The 16,040-nt window shown below is 57.4% G+C and overlaps 1 protein-coding gene across 5 annotated transcripts; it reads left to right on the top strand.

Moving 5' to 3' along the window:
• Positions 1–141: 141 nt before the first annotated feature.
• ELMO2 (engulfment and cell motility 2) lies at positions 142–15,285 on the top strand. Of its 5 annotated transcripts, XM_033153938.1 has the most exons (22): positions 149–216; positions 2,314–2,446; positions 3,000–3,040; positions 3,237–3,309; positions 3,506–3,556; positions 3,734–3,915; positions 5,374–5,473; positions 6,519–6,670; positions 6,751–6,829; positions 7,033–7,068; positions 7,877–7,927; positions 8,235–8,357; positions 8,445–8,579; positions 9,258–9,362; positions 9,459–9,567; positions 10,150–10,286; positions 11,488–11,651; positions 11,745–11,857; positions 12,785–12,892; positions 13,132–13,214; positions 13,330–13,407; positions 15,046–15,285. In XM_033153938.1, exons 2-22 carry the CDS (start codon positions 2,369–2,371, stop codon positions 15,244–15,246), a joined length of 2,199 nt encoding a protein of 732 aa, XP_033009829.1. In that variant the 5' UTR covers positions 149–216; positions 2,314–2,368; the 3' UTR covers positions 15,247–15,285. The 5 variants fall into 5 exon arrangements, with proteins under 5 accessions (XP_033009831.1, XP_033009830.1, XP_033009832.1 ...); XM_033153940.1 differs by lacking the exon at positions 3,506–3,556 and having other exon boundaries at positions 142–216; XM_033153939.1 differs by lacking the exon at positions 7,033–7,068 and having other exon boundaries at positions 142–216.
• The last annotated feature ends 755 nt before the right edge of the window (positions 15,286–16,040 follow it).

Here is a 16,040-nt window from a genome sequence, read left to right as displayed (position 1 = left end):
GCGGTCTCCATGGCAGCCGGCACCGGGCGACGAGGCCCCGCCTCCCTGGCTGGAGAGAGACGGAGCGGAGCGGGCGCCAATGGGGGACGGGGCGCCTTCCTGAGTGGCGGGCGCCGCTCGCCAATGGGGCTGCGCGGCCGGGCGTGAGGGGCGGGACGCAGCAGGATCCGCGGCCGGAGAGCGGCGTCGGCGGAGCGGAGGGTCCCGGTCAGCCGGGTGAGCGCCGGGGGCGGGCGGCGGGGAGGGCGGTCGGCCTCGGCTCCGGGGACAGAGAGGCGGAGCGGCCGACTCTCGGGGCTCCGTATCCCCCGCCCCCTCTTGTCTGTTGGTCACGCAGAGAGAGGGGGGAGGAGCCCGGATAGTACTTCAAAGGACGCCGCTCTGTGTGTGTGTGTGGGGGGGGGGGGACACGGGCGCCCCTGGCTGGCCCTGCGGGACACCGCTAGCCCCCTCCGGCCCCCCATCTCCGGACAGAGGCCCTCGCGGGCCGCCGCCTCCTCCCTCCTGCTGCTCTGGAGAGGCCCGCGGGGGGGGGGGCTGGAGGCTGCCTGCTCAGAGGGAGGGAGGGGGTCCCTTCCTTGCCCCCTCCCTCGACGCCACCTTTCTCCATGGAGGAGGGAGGGAGGGAGGGAGAGGGCGATTCCCTCCTTTGGCCTGGAGGAGGTGCTCGGCTTCTTCCCCCAACTGGGCGCCCGTCAAGCATCTCCCCGCCCACCCGCTGGGACCTCCCCATAAGCCGCAGCTTTTTGGGGGGTCTCCTGCTCTTGCCCCCAGTGGAGCAGCTGCGCTTCCCTGGCTCATCTCTGCTCTCCCCTCCCTCCAAGCAGGCAGGCAGGCAGGGTCTGTGGGTGGGAGGGCCTGGCGGGCGAGAGACCTGGTCCTGCGCTGCCCTGACACCTAGTTCCTGCGCCCCCCCCCCCGAAATAGCCCCAGCAATGCCCCTTGGCTTCCTGTCGCCTAGCTCTTCTGCAGAAGGAGCCTGGTTCCTCTTCCCTTCCCAGAAGGAGGCGGCTTCCTCATGGGCCGCTGCTGCTTTTGCTCTACCAGAACCTGGGTGGGTAGCCACAACCCCCACCCCCACTTGCCTGGGGTGGGCAGAAGGCAATTGACAGGTGGGGAGCTGCAGAGGGGCAGTTGGGCGAGAGGCAAGGGAAGGGACTTGGTGTGTGGGATTTGCCTTGCCTGATGGAAGCCTCACATCCTTCTTTTAAAAAGAGCCAGCAGAATGCATGCATGTGGGCATCTGGAACAGGTGCAGCGCTAGCTAAATCTCAGGTTCCATCTGCAGTGCCCTTTATTTCATGGGACCATCCCTGGGAGACCCAGCTCCCTGGGCACGCTGACATGAAATAGTTTAGTGCCTTCATCTCCATCTCTCTTAAAAACGAAATGGCACATCATTACTCTCAACTGTGATGCCCTTAAAATATATTCAACTTTTCTAGGAAAAACAGGTTGGGTTGGATGTACTGTGTAAGTTGCAGCGTGCTTTATTCCCCCCACCCACCCAATGACACAAGTCAAACTGTTTTTAAATGTTCAAAGACTTGCACAGCACATAATGAGCCACATCTCCTTGCAAAACTAAGAGGTCAAAGAAAGCTACTAAACTGGATCTCCAGCAGGGAATTTATTGGGAGGTTCCCCCTCCTGCTGCTGCTGCTGCCCTCCTGAGCAGAGAGGGAAGGAGGTGGCACATCCCTCTGCCCTCCCAGAGCAGCAGCCGCCAGGAGAGGGTTAAGGGCGCCTGGTCTTGAATAGGAGGAGGCTGGTGGTGAAGGGGAGGCAGGCAGAGGCACCAGCTGCTCTGTCCCCTCCAAGGCGAAGAGGTGCTGAGCCCGTGTCTTCCCTGGCATCCCTTGGGAGGGGGTCTGGCTGGCTGTTGTGGTGAGGAGAGGGGGGCCTCACTCGCCTGCACTTCCTCTGTGGCAACTCCTTGGCAAAAGAGCAGAGCTGGGGCATCCGGGCAGCCCTGCCCTGCTTCCTTGCCAGCTTGCCCTCCCAGCGGATTCCCAGCTCTAGGAAGGTGGGGCCTGGCAGTCTTTGGGGGCAGCCCAGAATTGGACCTGGCCAGAGCAGCAGGAGGTGGTGCTGGGTGCCTCTGAGAGCAGTGCCCCTCCTTGCCAGGTCACTGCTGGGTACTGGGGGGGGGGCAAAGAGCTTGCCTAGCCAGAGGGCTGGCTCTGCTTTCCAAGGCTTTGGGCCTGTGCAGACGCTGGTGCTGCTGGGTCCTTGGAGTGCCTGCTTGAGGGGGCATCTCTCGGGCAGAATCCCCTCTGCACTGGAGCTGACTTGCCTTTCCCTTCTGGCTAGGTTTAGGAGGCCCATTCCTCGCCCCCACCTGTAAGGTGGCCATCAGCCTGGAGGGATGCCACCCCCGTCGGACATTGTCAAGGTGGCTGTGGAGTGGCCGGGTGCCAACGCTCAGCTGCTGGAGATTGACCAGGTGACGGGCGCAGGCTGACTTTAAGAGCATCAGAAGAACTGCTGCATCAGGCCTGGGGGGGGCACCACATCCAGCATCCTGTTCTCATAGTGGCCAACCAGGTGCTCATTGTGGGAAACCCACTAGCAGGATTCAAGGACATGAGCCGCCTCCCCTCCTGCGGTTCCCAGCACCTGAGGATCAGAAGCCCGGCTGCCTCCAACTGGGGGTGGGGTGGGTCAGAGCTGAGCCCATGTGGCTGGTGGCCATTGTGAGCCCTGTCCTCCCCCAGGAATGAGTCTGACCCTCTTGGAAAGCCCTCCAAACTGGTGGCCAAGCTGCTTCCTGTGGGAGGGAGTTCCATAGTTCCACTCTGCTCTGCGCTAAGAAGGGCTTTCTTTTCTCTGCCCTGACTCTTCCAACTGTCAGCTTCCTGGGGTCTCCAGGCCTTCTAGTGCTGAATGGTGGGTGGGCCGGGGAGGGGGGTGAGGGCAAAGGGGGGGCCTGCTGATCACCTGCCGTCCAGAGGAGAGTTATAGTTCAGGCTTTTCTTCCTTCCCCCTGCCTCTCTCAGAAGCGGCCTCTGGCGTCCATCATCAAGGAGGTCTGTGACGGGTGAGTGGGAGCCACTGCTGGCTTCATGGGGGCCATGCTAGCCTCCCCCCCCCTGCCACCTGCTTGGTTGGGGCTCTGGAGCGGCTGGATCCCCTCCTCTAAGCTCCCTCTTCTGGCTCCTGGGTGTGGCTCACCTGCCCCTCCTGCTAGCTTGCTTCCTGAGGGCGGAGGCTCACATGGTCCTTCCCCCCCTTAGGTGGTCGCTGCCCAACCCAGAGTACTACACGCTGCGCTACGCAGATGGGGCCCAGCTGTACATCACAGAGCAGGTGCGTGGGGGCTGCTCCCTAACTCCCCACCTAAGAAATCAGGGAGCGGGCCATAGGGTGCCATGCAACTCCTTGCAACTCTGATCAGGGTGGGGGGCCTTGGAGGAAACCCACAGAAGCAGACCAGGAACCCCGCTGGTGGGCCTCCACTCCTCCCCCAGTCGTGCTAAGCAGCCCCCGACCTCTTGCCTTGCAGACCCGCTGTGACATCAAGAACGGGACCATCCTCCAGCTGGCTGTTTCTCCAGTAGGTCTGGGCTGCCCCTTGGGGGGGGGGTTCTTCATCCCCCTTTGGGGATTTGGAACCTGCTGGCTGGCTTTGGGCTCGTAGCAGGAGGTCACCTCCTCTTGCTCTCTCCTGCCCGGCTGAGGGGAGCCCCCTGGTGGGGGTTTGCAAGGGGCTAGCTGTTGCCCTACCCCCCAGTCCAGGGCCGCCCGCCAGCTGATGGACCGGACACAGTCGCACAGCATGGAGGCTCGGCTGGAGGCCATGAAAGAGCTGGCCAAGCTCTCTGCGGACGTCACCTTTGCCACAGAGTTCATCAACATGGACGGCATTTCGGTGCTCACCCGCCTCGTGGAGAGCGGCACCAAGCTCCTCTCCCAGTAAGTGCCCGGCGGCCCCCAAGGGGGGGGGCAGGCATCCAGCACCAGCAGCACTCACTTCCTTGAGTGCCTGTCCTTCAATGTTGACAGTTCTGGCCTTCTCTTTGCGCCAGCACTGCAGCCTCTTCTGGAAACGGGTGCTCTTGCTGTGGGGGGGGGGGAGCAGCTGCCCCAGGGCTGCCAAGAGGGCAGGGGAGGCAGGAGAGACTCCGGCGCCGCCTTCTCTTTGCTCTTCCACAGAGCCTGGCTTGGGTGCTCTTTCTCTCCTCCTGGCACAGGAGGTGGCAGCTGGGATTCAATGCTGGTCACTGGGACACCCAGAGGCACAGAGAGGGGAAAGGCCGTCAGCCTGGGTCTGGGTCTTCTCCCCATACTTAGTGTAGCAATGTAGGCACATAAGACGGACCCTGCTGGATCAGGCCAAAGGGGGCCCACCAAGTCCAGCAGCCTGTTCTCCCAGAGGTCCACCAGGGGCCCACCTGCGGTTATCAGCAACTGGGATTCAGAAGCATGGCTGCCTCTGACTGGCTGAGCCGAGCCACCCAGAGCCCTCTCCGCCTCTAGGTGTTGGTCGAATCCACTTTGAAAGCCTTCTAGGGTGATGGCCTGCAGGAGGGAGTTCCACAGTTTAGTTGCACTGTGTGAAGAAGGACTTTGTTTTATCAGTCCTGAATCTTCCAGCATTCAGTTGTGTGGGATATCCACAAGCCCTGGAATTAGAAGACAGGGAGGAAAAAGTTTCTCTCTCCACTTTCTCAATGCCATGCATGATTTTACGAACTTCCATCGTGTCGCCTTTTACATTTTCTCTAAACTAAAAGGCCCAAATGCTGCCACCCTTTCCTTAGCCAAGCCTTCCTAGATGTGTAACTTAATCCAGCTTTTTAAACTTGATTTTATCTGCATTTTGGCAAATGTATCCTGCCTGCTGTTTTCAAAGTCTGTTTCATTGCTGTTTGTAATGAATATTTTATGGTATTATATATAGCGTTTAATATGATTTTTTAAAAACTGCTAAATAGTTAATTCAATATCCGAGTTGGATTTTAGTGGGCAAGCACCGAGAGGCCTTGAGTCTGTCTGTGGCCTGAGCAAATCCTCCTGTGTCATTGCCGGACCTCAGCTGGCTGGTCGTTCTGAGTGCCCTTTCCTTTCCCAGCCCTGCTCTAGTTCTCCAGACTGCATTCTGCAGCACAGCCCACAGCCAGATGGTATGGAGGGAGCACAAATTGCTGCCTCTGGCCTCTTTGAGTTGCAGGTGCTGAGGACACTAGGAGGCCCCAGAAGCAGGCGGCTCCCTTTCCCACTGCCCACTATGCTGCCGTGAGACTGCCAAGATGGTGCCGGGTTGCAGCTCTCTGGAAGGGCTGCCTTGCCCAGCCATGAGTGGGGAGAGAGGGAGCCCTGAGGGTGCCTCCCCCCACACGGCTGATCCGCCTTCCCCTGTGCCCCCTGCAGCTACAGTGAGATGCTGGCATTCACCCTGACAGCCTTCCTGGAGCTCATGGACCACGGCATCATCTCCTGGGACATGGTGTCCATCAGTTTCATCAAACAGGTACAGTCTCCGTGAGAGCAGGCGGCAGGGCTGGGCAATCTCTGCTTTTCAACATCTCACCCACTAAACATCACGTTGTACCAATATATTGCCCTGTCTGAAATAAGGATGGATCCCTGCAGAGGCATCGGCTGGCTTCACTGTTTTCCCTGCATTGTGCTTTTTGCTGGCTCCTACTCTTGGGATTTGCTGCATGAGGCAGGAGAGAGCTGAGCTGGCAGAGCTAACAGGGGCTGCAGGAATTGAGAGAAGCCTTGGCTGGCTTCGTGGTTTTTCCTGCATCGTGGTTTTTGCATAGCAACTGTGATTCGCGATATATTGCCAGGTCAAAAATTACGAAACTGATAACAGTGGTACCTTGGTTCTCAAACTTAATCCATTCTAGAAGTCTGTTCCAAAACCAAAGTGTTCCAAAACCATCTGAAGAAGTGTACATGCACACGAAAGCTCATACCAAGAACAAACTTAGTTGGTCTCTAATGTGCTACTGGAAGGAATTTTTTAATTTTTTATTTTGTTTTGACCAAAACCAAGTGGCGCTTTCCCATAGAAAGTAATGCAAAATGGATTAATCTGTTCCAGACTTTTAAAAACAACCCCTAAAACAGCAATTTAACATGAATTTTACTATCTAACGAGACCACTGATCCATAAAATGAAAGCAATAAACAATGTACTGCAGTCACACAATCAATCAGTAGCTGAACTGGGTTCCACACAGTCACATAAAAAAGAGCTGCAAAAACAAAACACAAAATAAATAGCAAAACAGACCGACCTCAGTGTAACACTCAAAGCGGAAGTGTGGCACTCAAAACGGAGGACGTTCTGCTTCCAAAAAAAGTTCACAAACCGGAATATTTCCAGGTATGCAGTGTTTGGGTTCCAAATTGTTTGAGTACCAAGGCATCACAAAATGGACTTCAAACCAGTTTAGACAACCCTGATACATGGCCCAGTCCTAGCAGGCGGCACAGGAGAAGGGAGGGGCAGTGGGCATGCATGCCTCTGGCGCTCAGTGCCCTTTGCCTCCCCCCCTCCCCAGATCGCGGGCTATGTGAGCCAGCCGACGGTGGACGTCTCCATCCTGCAGCGCTCCTTGGCCATCCTGGAGAGCATGGTGCTCAACAGCCAGAGCCTCTACCAGAAGATAGCCGAGGAGATCACCGTGGGGCAGCTCATTGCCCACCTGCAAGTGTGAGTAGCGCCTGTCAGGGTGGGAGGAGGTGGGGAACCGCCTGCCGCTCACCCCCACCCCCCACCCTGTGCCTCTGCAGCTCAAACCAGGAGATCCAGACGTATGCCATCGCCTTGATCAACGCCCTCTTTCTGAAGGCCCCGGAGGACAAGAGGCAGGTGGGTGGCTGGGCAAGGGGGTGCCATGGGGAGGGAGTGGAGGCCACCAGCCTCGTGACTGGCCGGTCTGTGGATGTGCTGTGTGGCACTGTGTCTCTGTGTCTGCCCGTCTCCCCCTGCCCGCCTGCCCTCCCTGCGAGGGTCTCTGTGCTGACTCTTCTGCCGGCTTCTCTTTGTGTCTTTCTGCTTCCTGTTGTCCGCAGGAGAAGCTCCTTAACCCGCTAGACCTGCCTTGCACTGTAAGTAAATCCCCCAGCTGGCGAAGGTGGAGGAGTTGTGGCCTGGGAAGCTCCTCTCTAAGAGCACTGATGTTTTCTCTCTTCAGAACCAGAAAGGGGAATAGAAATGTCTTGGAAATAAATAGAGAGAGACCCCCGTACCCTTCCTCTGCCTCTGTCTCTCTCTGTCTCCGTCTCTGCCTATGTCTGTCTCTCTCACACACATACCTGTATATCTGGCTTGCACACCTTGCATGTGTTCACAGGGAGAGGAGATTGTGGCCACTTTCTCCTCCCTCGTTCTTTGGCTGCTCAGGCTTAATGCATCTTTTGAACTCAGGGCAGCGTTTTTGTCCTCCTGGACAAGCCGTGGGCTGTAAGCCAGAGGACAAGCTGGGCTGCAGCTCCTGGTTAATCTGGAGAGGGCAAAACCAGAGTGATTCTTTTTCTTCCCCCTCCCACCCCTGCCACCGCTTGGGTCTGTTGTTGTTGCATCCAGTGGGGGGGGGGGTGCTCTGTGGGTGCACAGGGATGGGCCCGGAGGGAGTGAAGGTGGCCTGGGCTCCTTGGCGGGGCTGCTGAGGTGGGGGCTTTGGGGGTGCAGCATTCCTCCAGCTGCTGCAGCTGCTTTGGGTGATGGACAGCTAGAGGACTCCCAGAGGGGGGAGCAGCCCCTTTGCTGAATGGCTGCGTTGCCTGTGCTTGGAGCAGGCTGTCGCAACACTGCTAAGCTGCTCAGCACCCTTTGCCCCCCAGGAGGTGGGGCACGGTTGGAGTTTCTCTCTCTTTCTCTCTCTCTTTCTCTGTCTCCTCTGTAAACCCCCAACAGGAAATGGCCAACGCCTTTGCTCAGAAGCACCTGCGCTCCATCATCCTGGCAGTGAGTAGTAGCAGGCTTTGGCCTTGACATAGCTGTGTCTCTCGGCAACCACCTCAACCCCATCTCAGGGCGCCCGGTCTTTGTGACCCCCCCATTGCACGGTCTCTGGCCTGGCCAGGCAGCTGCCATTGCTGCAGGCTGTGGGTGTTTCTGGGCGCAGAGGGTGGGGGCTCCTGTTCCTCCCCAGCCAGGCATGTCCCGCACTGGTCAGGGGCCAGAAGGGGGACCTGTCCCTGCTCACTCAGGGAGGGGTTGGCAGGTGAGCCTCTTCCACCTCCTCTCTCCCTCCCTCCCTCTCCTCCTGCAGCACGTCATCCGGGGCAACCGCCCCATCAAAACGGAGATGGCCCATCAGTTGTACGTGCTGCAGGTCCTGACCTTCAACCTCCTGGAGGAGAGAATGATGACCAAAATGGACCCCAGCGACCAGGTGACTGGCAGGACTGTGGCCCCCCTCTGCGTGAGCGGCAGCCTCTGCGCTGGGCTCACACTCTGCCTCTCTCTCCTCGCTCGCCAGGCGCAGAGGGACATCATCTTTGAGCTGCGCAGGATCGCCTTTGACGCCGAGTCGGAGAGCAACAGCCTCCCTGGGGGCGGGACAGAGAAGAGGAGAGCCATGTACACCAAGGACTACAAGATGCTGGGCTTCATGGTAGGCAGCCCCCCAAAGACCCTCTCATTCATTCATTCAGCAGCCTGTTCTCCCCATGGCCAAGCAGGTGCCCCAGAGGGAACCAGCAGGCCAGACCAGAGCACAAGAGCAGCGCTTTCCCCTCCTGTGGTACCAGCAATGGACATTTGATTCGATTTAATATTTATGGTACACTTTTCCAGCCACAAATGTGCAGCTCAAAGCAGCTCACAAACATCACAATAACATTAGGAAACAACAGACATTGCAGTCGCTGTTCTGTCAAACACAATAACATCTAAGTAAAGCAAACAACAAATTCATCAAAATGATTAATACAATTAAGTAAATTTATAGTATTTCTAAATGCCAGAAGAATATCAGAAATTGTTCATCAAAACTGTTTAATACAATTCAAAATTCCAACGGATGGAGCAGGGCTTCCCAAACTTGGTTCTTCAGCTGTTTTGGGACACCACTTCCCATCATTGCTGGCCACTGGTCCTGCCAGCAAGTTTGCTAGCCCTCACTTGAAGCCATCCAGGCTGGTGGACCTCACTGCCACCTGTGGGAGGGAGTTCCACAGCTGAATTTTCCACTTCCTTTTCCCTGCCCTGCATCCATCAGCTGTGGGGACTCCTTGGGGGTAGCCCCTTCCTTCTGTTGCTGACAGTAGGCGTTGGTTTTTCTCCTGCGTAGAACCACATCAACCCTGCCCTGGACTTCACCCAGACCCCGCCAGGAATGCTGGCCTTGGACAACATGCTCTACCTGGCCAAGTGCCACCAGGACACCTACATCCGGGTAAGCGGGGAGGGAGGGTGCCCCCCACCCCCTGCAAAGGCCAAGGCTCCTGGACCAGCCACACACCCCTCACTCTGCTCCCTTCCTGCCCCACAGATCGTCCTGGAGAACAGCAGCCGGGAGGATAAGCACGAGTGTCCCTTTGGGCGCAGCGCCATTGAGCTCACCAAGATGCTGTGCGAGATCCTGCAGGTCGGGGAGCTGCGTAAGTGAAGTTGGATGAGGAGGGAGGGGGGAGCACACTGCGAGGTGGAGTGGGGAGCACCCATAGAACCCTTGTGCCAGGGGGGACCCTCTCCTCCGCCCAAAAAAGCCCCTGGCCAGGCTGAGCCAGTCCAAGGAAGAGGGTCTGCCTGTTCTATAGGACGGTTTGGCAGCAGAACGCTCTCCCTGGGAAGATGGTGGACGCTCCTCCTTTGGAGGTTTCCAAGCAGAGGTGGGGGCGGTGGCTTCTGCTGGGGGCTATTTGGCTATGGGGACTGGACTTGTTCACCCTCAGGGTCCCTTCTGTAATTCCATGGCTGGATTGTGGGCTTTGCTGTATAAATGGAAAATTTGCCTCTCTGGCTGCACCCGATAGTTGCCACCAGCGACATGGGGCCCCCTGAAGCTGCCTGTGCAGGAAAGCGGTCCCTGGACTGAAAGGGCCCCCCTCCAACCAGGGAATTTACGTTGCTTGATGGTGGCCACGGTGCTCCTCCCACGTGTTTGGCTTCCTCTTGCTCCCTGGCGCTCCCCCTGAGGTGCCATCCTGGCTGCTCTGACCTCCCTCCCTCTCCCTGCCCAGCCAACGAAGGCCGCAACGACTACCACCCCATGTTTTTCACCCACGACCGCGCCTTCGAGGAGCTCTTTGCCATCTGCATCCAGCTGCTCAACAAGACCTGGAAGGAGATGCGGGCCACGGCAGAGGACTTCAACAAGGTGGGGTGGCCGTGGGGCAGAGGCAGGGGGTGGCGGGAGGGGGCAGCTGCTCTCCAGTGGGCACAGGTCTCCTTCCCTCTGCCCCTGGCACCTCCTCTTGACTTCCGGCCCAGCTGGGCCATCTCCCTTCCCCTCCTGCTCCATAAGAACAGAATGTGGGAAGGATTCACCTCTCTGCCCCACTGGTCTGGCCCAGGTGAGGGAACACACTTTTAAATCGCAAGGAAACCAAGAGAATAGCAAGCCAAAGCGCCTTGTAGGGACCCGGTTGATTAAAACTATTGCACAACAGGGCAGCCTTGCCAGCGAGCAAAGACTGCCTCCAAAGGACATTTGAACAAAGCTTTTATTGGTATGCATCACAAAGCATCATGGCATGTATCAAAAGAGGGTACAGGACAAGGAGTGTAAAAAGTCCGGCTCGCTCTGTTTTCAGCTTTGGCACTTGGTTTCTGTCCTTCAGTAAGGAAGGGCCTGTTGACATTCCCTTATCTTCCTTCCATGTCCCCGGAATGCTTCAAGGAGAAGCTTGCTTTCCCCTCCCAGCTCTAAATATACCTCCTTGGCCGGCTGTTGGTGCCCTTCTAGTAATACCAATAAACCTCCCCCCATCCAGGGTCAGAGAAGCATGAAATGCCATGCAGGAGGGAGGCCTGTGAGATTTGCAAAAGGCAGGAACACAAGAGTCCAAGCACTCGTGGATACATTGACACATAATCCTATAAACGCGTGAAACAACTCAAGCCAAATTTGCACCAAGAATCTAATAACAAAATTTCTGTATCAATAAGAGGAGGTCCCTGGATCAGGCCAGAGGTCATCCATCTAGCCCAGCATCCTGTTCTTACAGTGGCCAGCCACATTGCAGATGATGGGAGACCCATGAACAGGATCTGAGTGCGAGAGAACTTTTCCCCACCTCAGGTTTCCAGCGACGGCCATCAAGAAGCATTCCTGCTACTGACCAGGGAGGCAAAGCAGAGCCACTGTGGTCAGTGGCCTCAGTAGCCCTTTCAGAGCCACCCAGGCCATCCCTGCCTCCTGCAGGAGGGGGTTCCACAGGTTAACAATCACTGCATGAAGAAGTCCTTCCCTCCCTCAGTCCTGATTCTTCTGGATGTCCCAGTCCCACACTTCTGGTGTTGCGAGGGAGGGAGAAGAGCTTCTCCCTGCCAGGCGTAATGTTGCCCCCCTCTCCCAGGTGATGCAGGTGGTGCGGGAGCAGATCATGCGGGCGCTGCCCTCGAAGCCCAACTCCCTGGATCAGTTCAAGAGCAAGCTGCGCAGCCTCAGCTACTCGGAGATCCTGCGCCTGCGCCAGTCGGAGCGCATGAGCCAGGACGACTTCCACTCCCCGCCCATCATGTGAGCGGCCGCTTCGGGTGGTCAGGGGGTGGGGGTGGCGCCTGGCAGGGGCAGTGGGGGGTGCTCACCAGCTGCCATGTGGCCGCCCCCCAGGGAGCTGCGGGAGAAGATCCAGCCGGAGATCCTGGAGCTCATCAAGCAGCAGCGCCTGAACCGCCTCTGCGAGGGGAGCAGCTTCCGCAAGATCGGGAACCGGCGGAGGCAAGGTGAGGGCAGCGGGGAGGAGAGGGCTGTGGGGGGCTCCTGGCCACGACTGGCTCTGCTTCCGAGTCCCAGTTGCTGGAAACTGCAGGAGGGGAGGGTTGCTCTTGCCTTTGGGTCCCCCTTGTCGGCTTCCCTCCGGGGCATTTGGTTGTTCCCTTTGAGGACAGGATGCCGGGCTAGAAGGGCCCCTGGCCTGATCTGGCAGGGCTAACCTTACGTCCTTATGGAACCTCCAGCTCCAGAGACAGTCTACCTTGATTCCTAGATTCTGTGTTTAGGAAAGTTTTTAATGACTGGTGTTTTAATGTATTTTTAATCTTTTGTTGGAAGCTGCCCAGAGTGGCTGGGGAAACCTAACCAGATGGGCGGGGTAGAAAATAATAATAATAATAATAATAATAATAATAATAATAGTAATAATAATGAGGCATTAGGCTCCCATGGCTTGATGGGCCCCCCCTTGGTGTCTTTCATTCTTTTCAAACCTTTCCAAACAGATGATTTTCTGCTCCAGCATAAATCAGGATCTTTTCAGGGGGTGCCTCTTCACTTGCCAGTTATATCTGGATTCAAAGGTATACCACAGCTCACCACGGGAGCTTACTGGGGCTGTCCTTGGACGGAGCCATTGAGCCCAGCACCCTCGCCTTTTCGTCTGGGAGATGGAGATATCCATCCCTTCTCACAAACAAAAAAAGGCATTCACGGACAACTGCAGGTCGTGCCCTTTTGATATCCTCGAAAGGTATGGGGCTCCATGCCCCTTACCCCCCATTAATCTCCGTCTGGGACCCTCCCTGGGCACCAGAGCACCCGAGAGGGCAACTTGCCAGGTTTGCTGCAAAACAGGAAGTCCACTTCTCAGTGATTTCAGAGAAGCGGCCTCCGTGCGTTCTTATGGGCCGTGTACTGTTGTTGTCGCCCCACAGAGCGGTTCTGGTTCTGCCGCCTGGCTCTGAACCACAAAGTGCTTCACTACGGGGATCTGGAGGACAACGCCCAGGGGGAGGTCACCTTTGAGGCACTGCAGGAGAAGAGTGAGTGCCGTGCCAGGCTGGGGAGGTGGGTGAGGGCAGGAGGGTAAAGGTGAGGCACTTGGCGGGGGCTCAATGACCAGCCCTCTGGGCAAGGGCAGCCAGCAGCCCCCGGGGTGCTTTTGCTGCAATTCCTGCATTGCAGGAGCCCCAGGGGGACCTCCCAACTCTCTTGGAAGAGGGAAGGGGCTTCTCCCGCTGTTCTTGCCCAGCCTGACCAGCAGCCCCTCCCTCTCGCCCAGTTCCCGTTGCAGACATCAAGGCCGTCGTCACTGGGAAGGACTGTCCGCACATGAAGGAGAAGGGGGCTCTGAAGCAAAACAAGGTAGCTGGCTGGGGAGGGGAGGAAGACCCAGTGGGGGGGGGGTGTCATTGGCAGGGGTTGGGGACTGGCTTCCTTGGCTCACCAGCCCCTTCTCTCCCTCTCTTCCCATCCGCAGGAGGCTCTGGAGTTGGCCTTTTCCATCCTGTACGATCCAGATGAGACCCTGAACTTCATAGCCCCCAACAAATACGAGGTGAGTCAGGAGCGAGGGGAAGCTGCCTTCCTCCCAACGGATGGCCCTGCTCCTGCAATGCGCTTCCTCCTCCTGGCTTGTCCTGTGGCTGCAGTTCCTAGAGTCATAGAGTTGTAAAGCTGGAAGGCACCCCAAGGGCCATTTAGTCCGGCCCCCTGCCATGCAGGAATCTCAGCTCAAGCATCCCTGACAGTTGGCCATCCAACCTCTGCTCAGAAACCTCCCAGGAAGGAGAGTCCCCAACCTCCCAAAGGGAGGCCCTTCCACAGTCTAACAGCTCTTACTGTCAGAAAGTTCTTCCTGGTGTTTCACTGGAATCTCCTTTCTTGTAACTGGAAGGCATGGGTTCGAATCCTGCCCTCCACAGCAGGAGAAAACAAGCTTGTTCCCTCTGCCATGGGGCAGCCCTTGAGAGGTTTGACAACGGCTCCCATATCTCCTGTCATTTCCTCTAGGGAAAGGGCTGTTCTCTCTGAAGGAAGCCAAGGCCACTTGGGGCTTTCACACAACCAGGGGAGAGGCTGGAGGCCCAGAGCATTTGTGGGTGAAGCAGGGACCGTTTCCTTCCTCTTGGGCCCAGAAAATTGAGAGGAGGACTGAAAGGGGGTGGGGGGCCTGCATTTTACCCGGGAGGCCTTCTTGTGCCCCTGCCCCCCAGCTAGGGAAGCCATCCCTGGTCTCCATGTGGAGATATTTAAAGCAATCTCTGTGTCTGGCGGCCCCATCTGGGCTGCTCTTTCTCCATTTCCCCCCACCGCCATTTCCACCCATCTGCTTTGGTACATCTCTGCTTTCTTCAGCCCCCCCTTCTGTTTCCTCTCTGTCAACCTCAGCTCCTTTTTCAAACCTTGCAGGGCTGACCATGTCGCTGCCCACCAACTTCCTTCCTGCCCCCCTCTCTCCTCTGCCTCTGCAAAGCTGCTTAGTCTCTGGAGAGTCGGGGGGGGGGAGAGACATGAACCCCACCAAGGAAAATGGAAGGAAGCTCAGTGGCTGAGGAGAGAGGGATGCGGTGAGGTGGGGGGAGCATGATTTTTTGTTTGGTTTTGTTTTGAAATAATGTATATTGTTTTCCAAAACAAAAGGTTATGCAAAATTCTGCAAATTGCAGTGTTATCAGACAGGATTTCATGGCAATATACAGTCCATGTACAGTTATAGATCGCGGTCAGGTAAAAACGAGGCATGAAATAAAACCCAAAGAAATTAAATGGCAATGCATGGAAGTTGACATAGTGGCACAGACATTGGACAAGGCGAGGGGACAAGACATGGTCCCCGTTATCTCAAGGGAAAGGAAGGGAGGTTATTAGATGCCATATGAACCTAGGAAGATCTTTTTGGATGAGGCCCAAGAGTACAGCATCCTTTTCACACAGGGGAGAGGACTCCCTGGGAAGCCCTTCCTGGGGGGGTTTGTGAGCAGAGCTTGTCTGTCTCTGTTTACCAGGGATTCTCCTTCAGCTGCGATTCCTGCATGACCCTCGGGGTCCCTCCCAACCCCACAATTATATGATGAAGGAAGCAGGGGCAGGTTCCCCCCTAGCAACGTGTCAGGGAGCATGAGGAGGGGCAGCCAGGCCATTCCCCCCCCCATGGTCCGTCCTGGGGTCTCAGGTCCCTCACCTTCCCACGCAGTACTGCATCTGGATTGACGGCCTGAACGCCCTCCTGGGGAAGGAGATGGGCAGCGACCTCACCAAGAGCGACCTGGACACGCTACTCAGCATGGAGATGAAGCTGCGGCTGCTGGACCTGGAGAACATCCCCATCCCAGAGGTGCCCCCGCCCATCCCCAAGGAGCCCAGCAGCTATGACTTCGTCTACCACTACGGATGATGCCCCACAGCAGCAGAGGCAGGGCCGGGGGGGGGGGGCAGCCTCCGGCCTCCTCCAGTGCATGCCCAGGACCTCTTCTTGCTGGGAGGGAAGAAGGGAGGGGTGGCTTCCTCTCCGACTGTGGAAGGAGAGATCCTGTTGGGCAGTTGTGTTTGGTTTTATTTTATTTTTAAAGGCTACAAGACTCTCCCCTCTATGGCACTGTTCTCAGCCCTGCCCCCATGCTTAGGATGGGCAGCAGAGGGCGGCCAGAGCCTGGCTACTCCAGAATCATCCGGCTGCGCTGGAGGGCTGAGCGTGCTCTGAAGGCCCCCCCCCCCCCGGCGGTGGCATTCCCTGCAGATCTGTGGCAGAGCCGTCCTCGGTGTGCCTTTGCCTGATGTGTTTGGCCTGAGGCAGCTGGGGGCTCTTGCCTTCCCCAGGAAGGGGGCATGGGAGCTGGCAGCAGAGCCTCCTCCATGACCGGTCTCTGGGGCGTGCCTTATAGGGGGCTGGGCAAGATGACCCCTGGGGACCCTTTCCAACTCTACCATTACATGATTCTCTTACTTTTCAGGCAGGCAGGGGCTCCATCCTGTGAGTCTGCTGCCGCCCAGTGAGCCCAGCAGTGGCAAATGCAGCCCATGGTACAGCTTCTGCCCCCCATCTAGGCTCCCCTGGGTGGAGGAGCACTGAGACATGCCTCTCCCCTGGCCAAGAAAGGCTGCCAGTCTAGCTGCTTTCACCTGGCAATGGGGCACAGTGCACAGGCTGGACCTGGCATGCCCCCCACCCCCCCCACCCCGATCTTTGCA

The sequence above is a fragment of the Lacerta agilis genome, chromosome 6, assembly GCF_009819535.1.
Source record: "Lacerta agilis isolate rLacAgi1 chromosome 6, rLacAgi1.pri, whole genome shotgun sequence".
In the NCBI taxonomy this organism is placed as follows: Eukaryota; Metazoa; Chordata; class Lepidosauria; order Squamata; family Lacertidae; genus Lacerta; species Lacerta agilis.
Note: the sequence above shows the minus strand (reverse complement) of the source record. Positions and strands in the feature narration are given on the sequence as shown.

Excerpts from the sequence above, each read along its gene's own strand:
- ELMO2 (XM_033153938.1), top strand. The coding sequence starts at position 2,369 with ATGCCACCCCCGTCGGACATTGTCAAGGTGGCTGTGGAGTGGCCGGGT. Across the intron at positions 7,928-8,234 it reads TGCGCTCCATCATCCTGGCA|CACGTCATCCGGGGCAACCG; the intron begins GTGAGTAGTAGC and ends CTCCTCCTGCAG. Across the intron at positions 12,893-13,131 it reads TGAGGCACTGCAGGAGAAGA|TTCCCGTTGCAGACATCAAG; the intron begins GTGAGTGCCGTG and ends CCTCTCGCCCAG.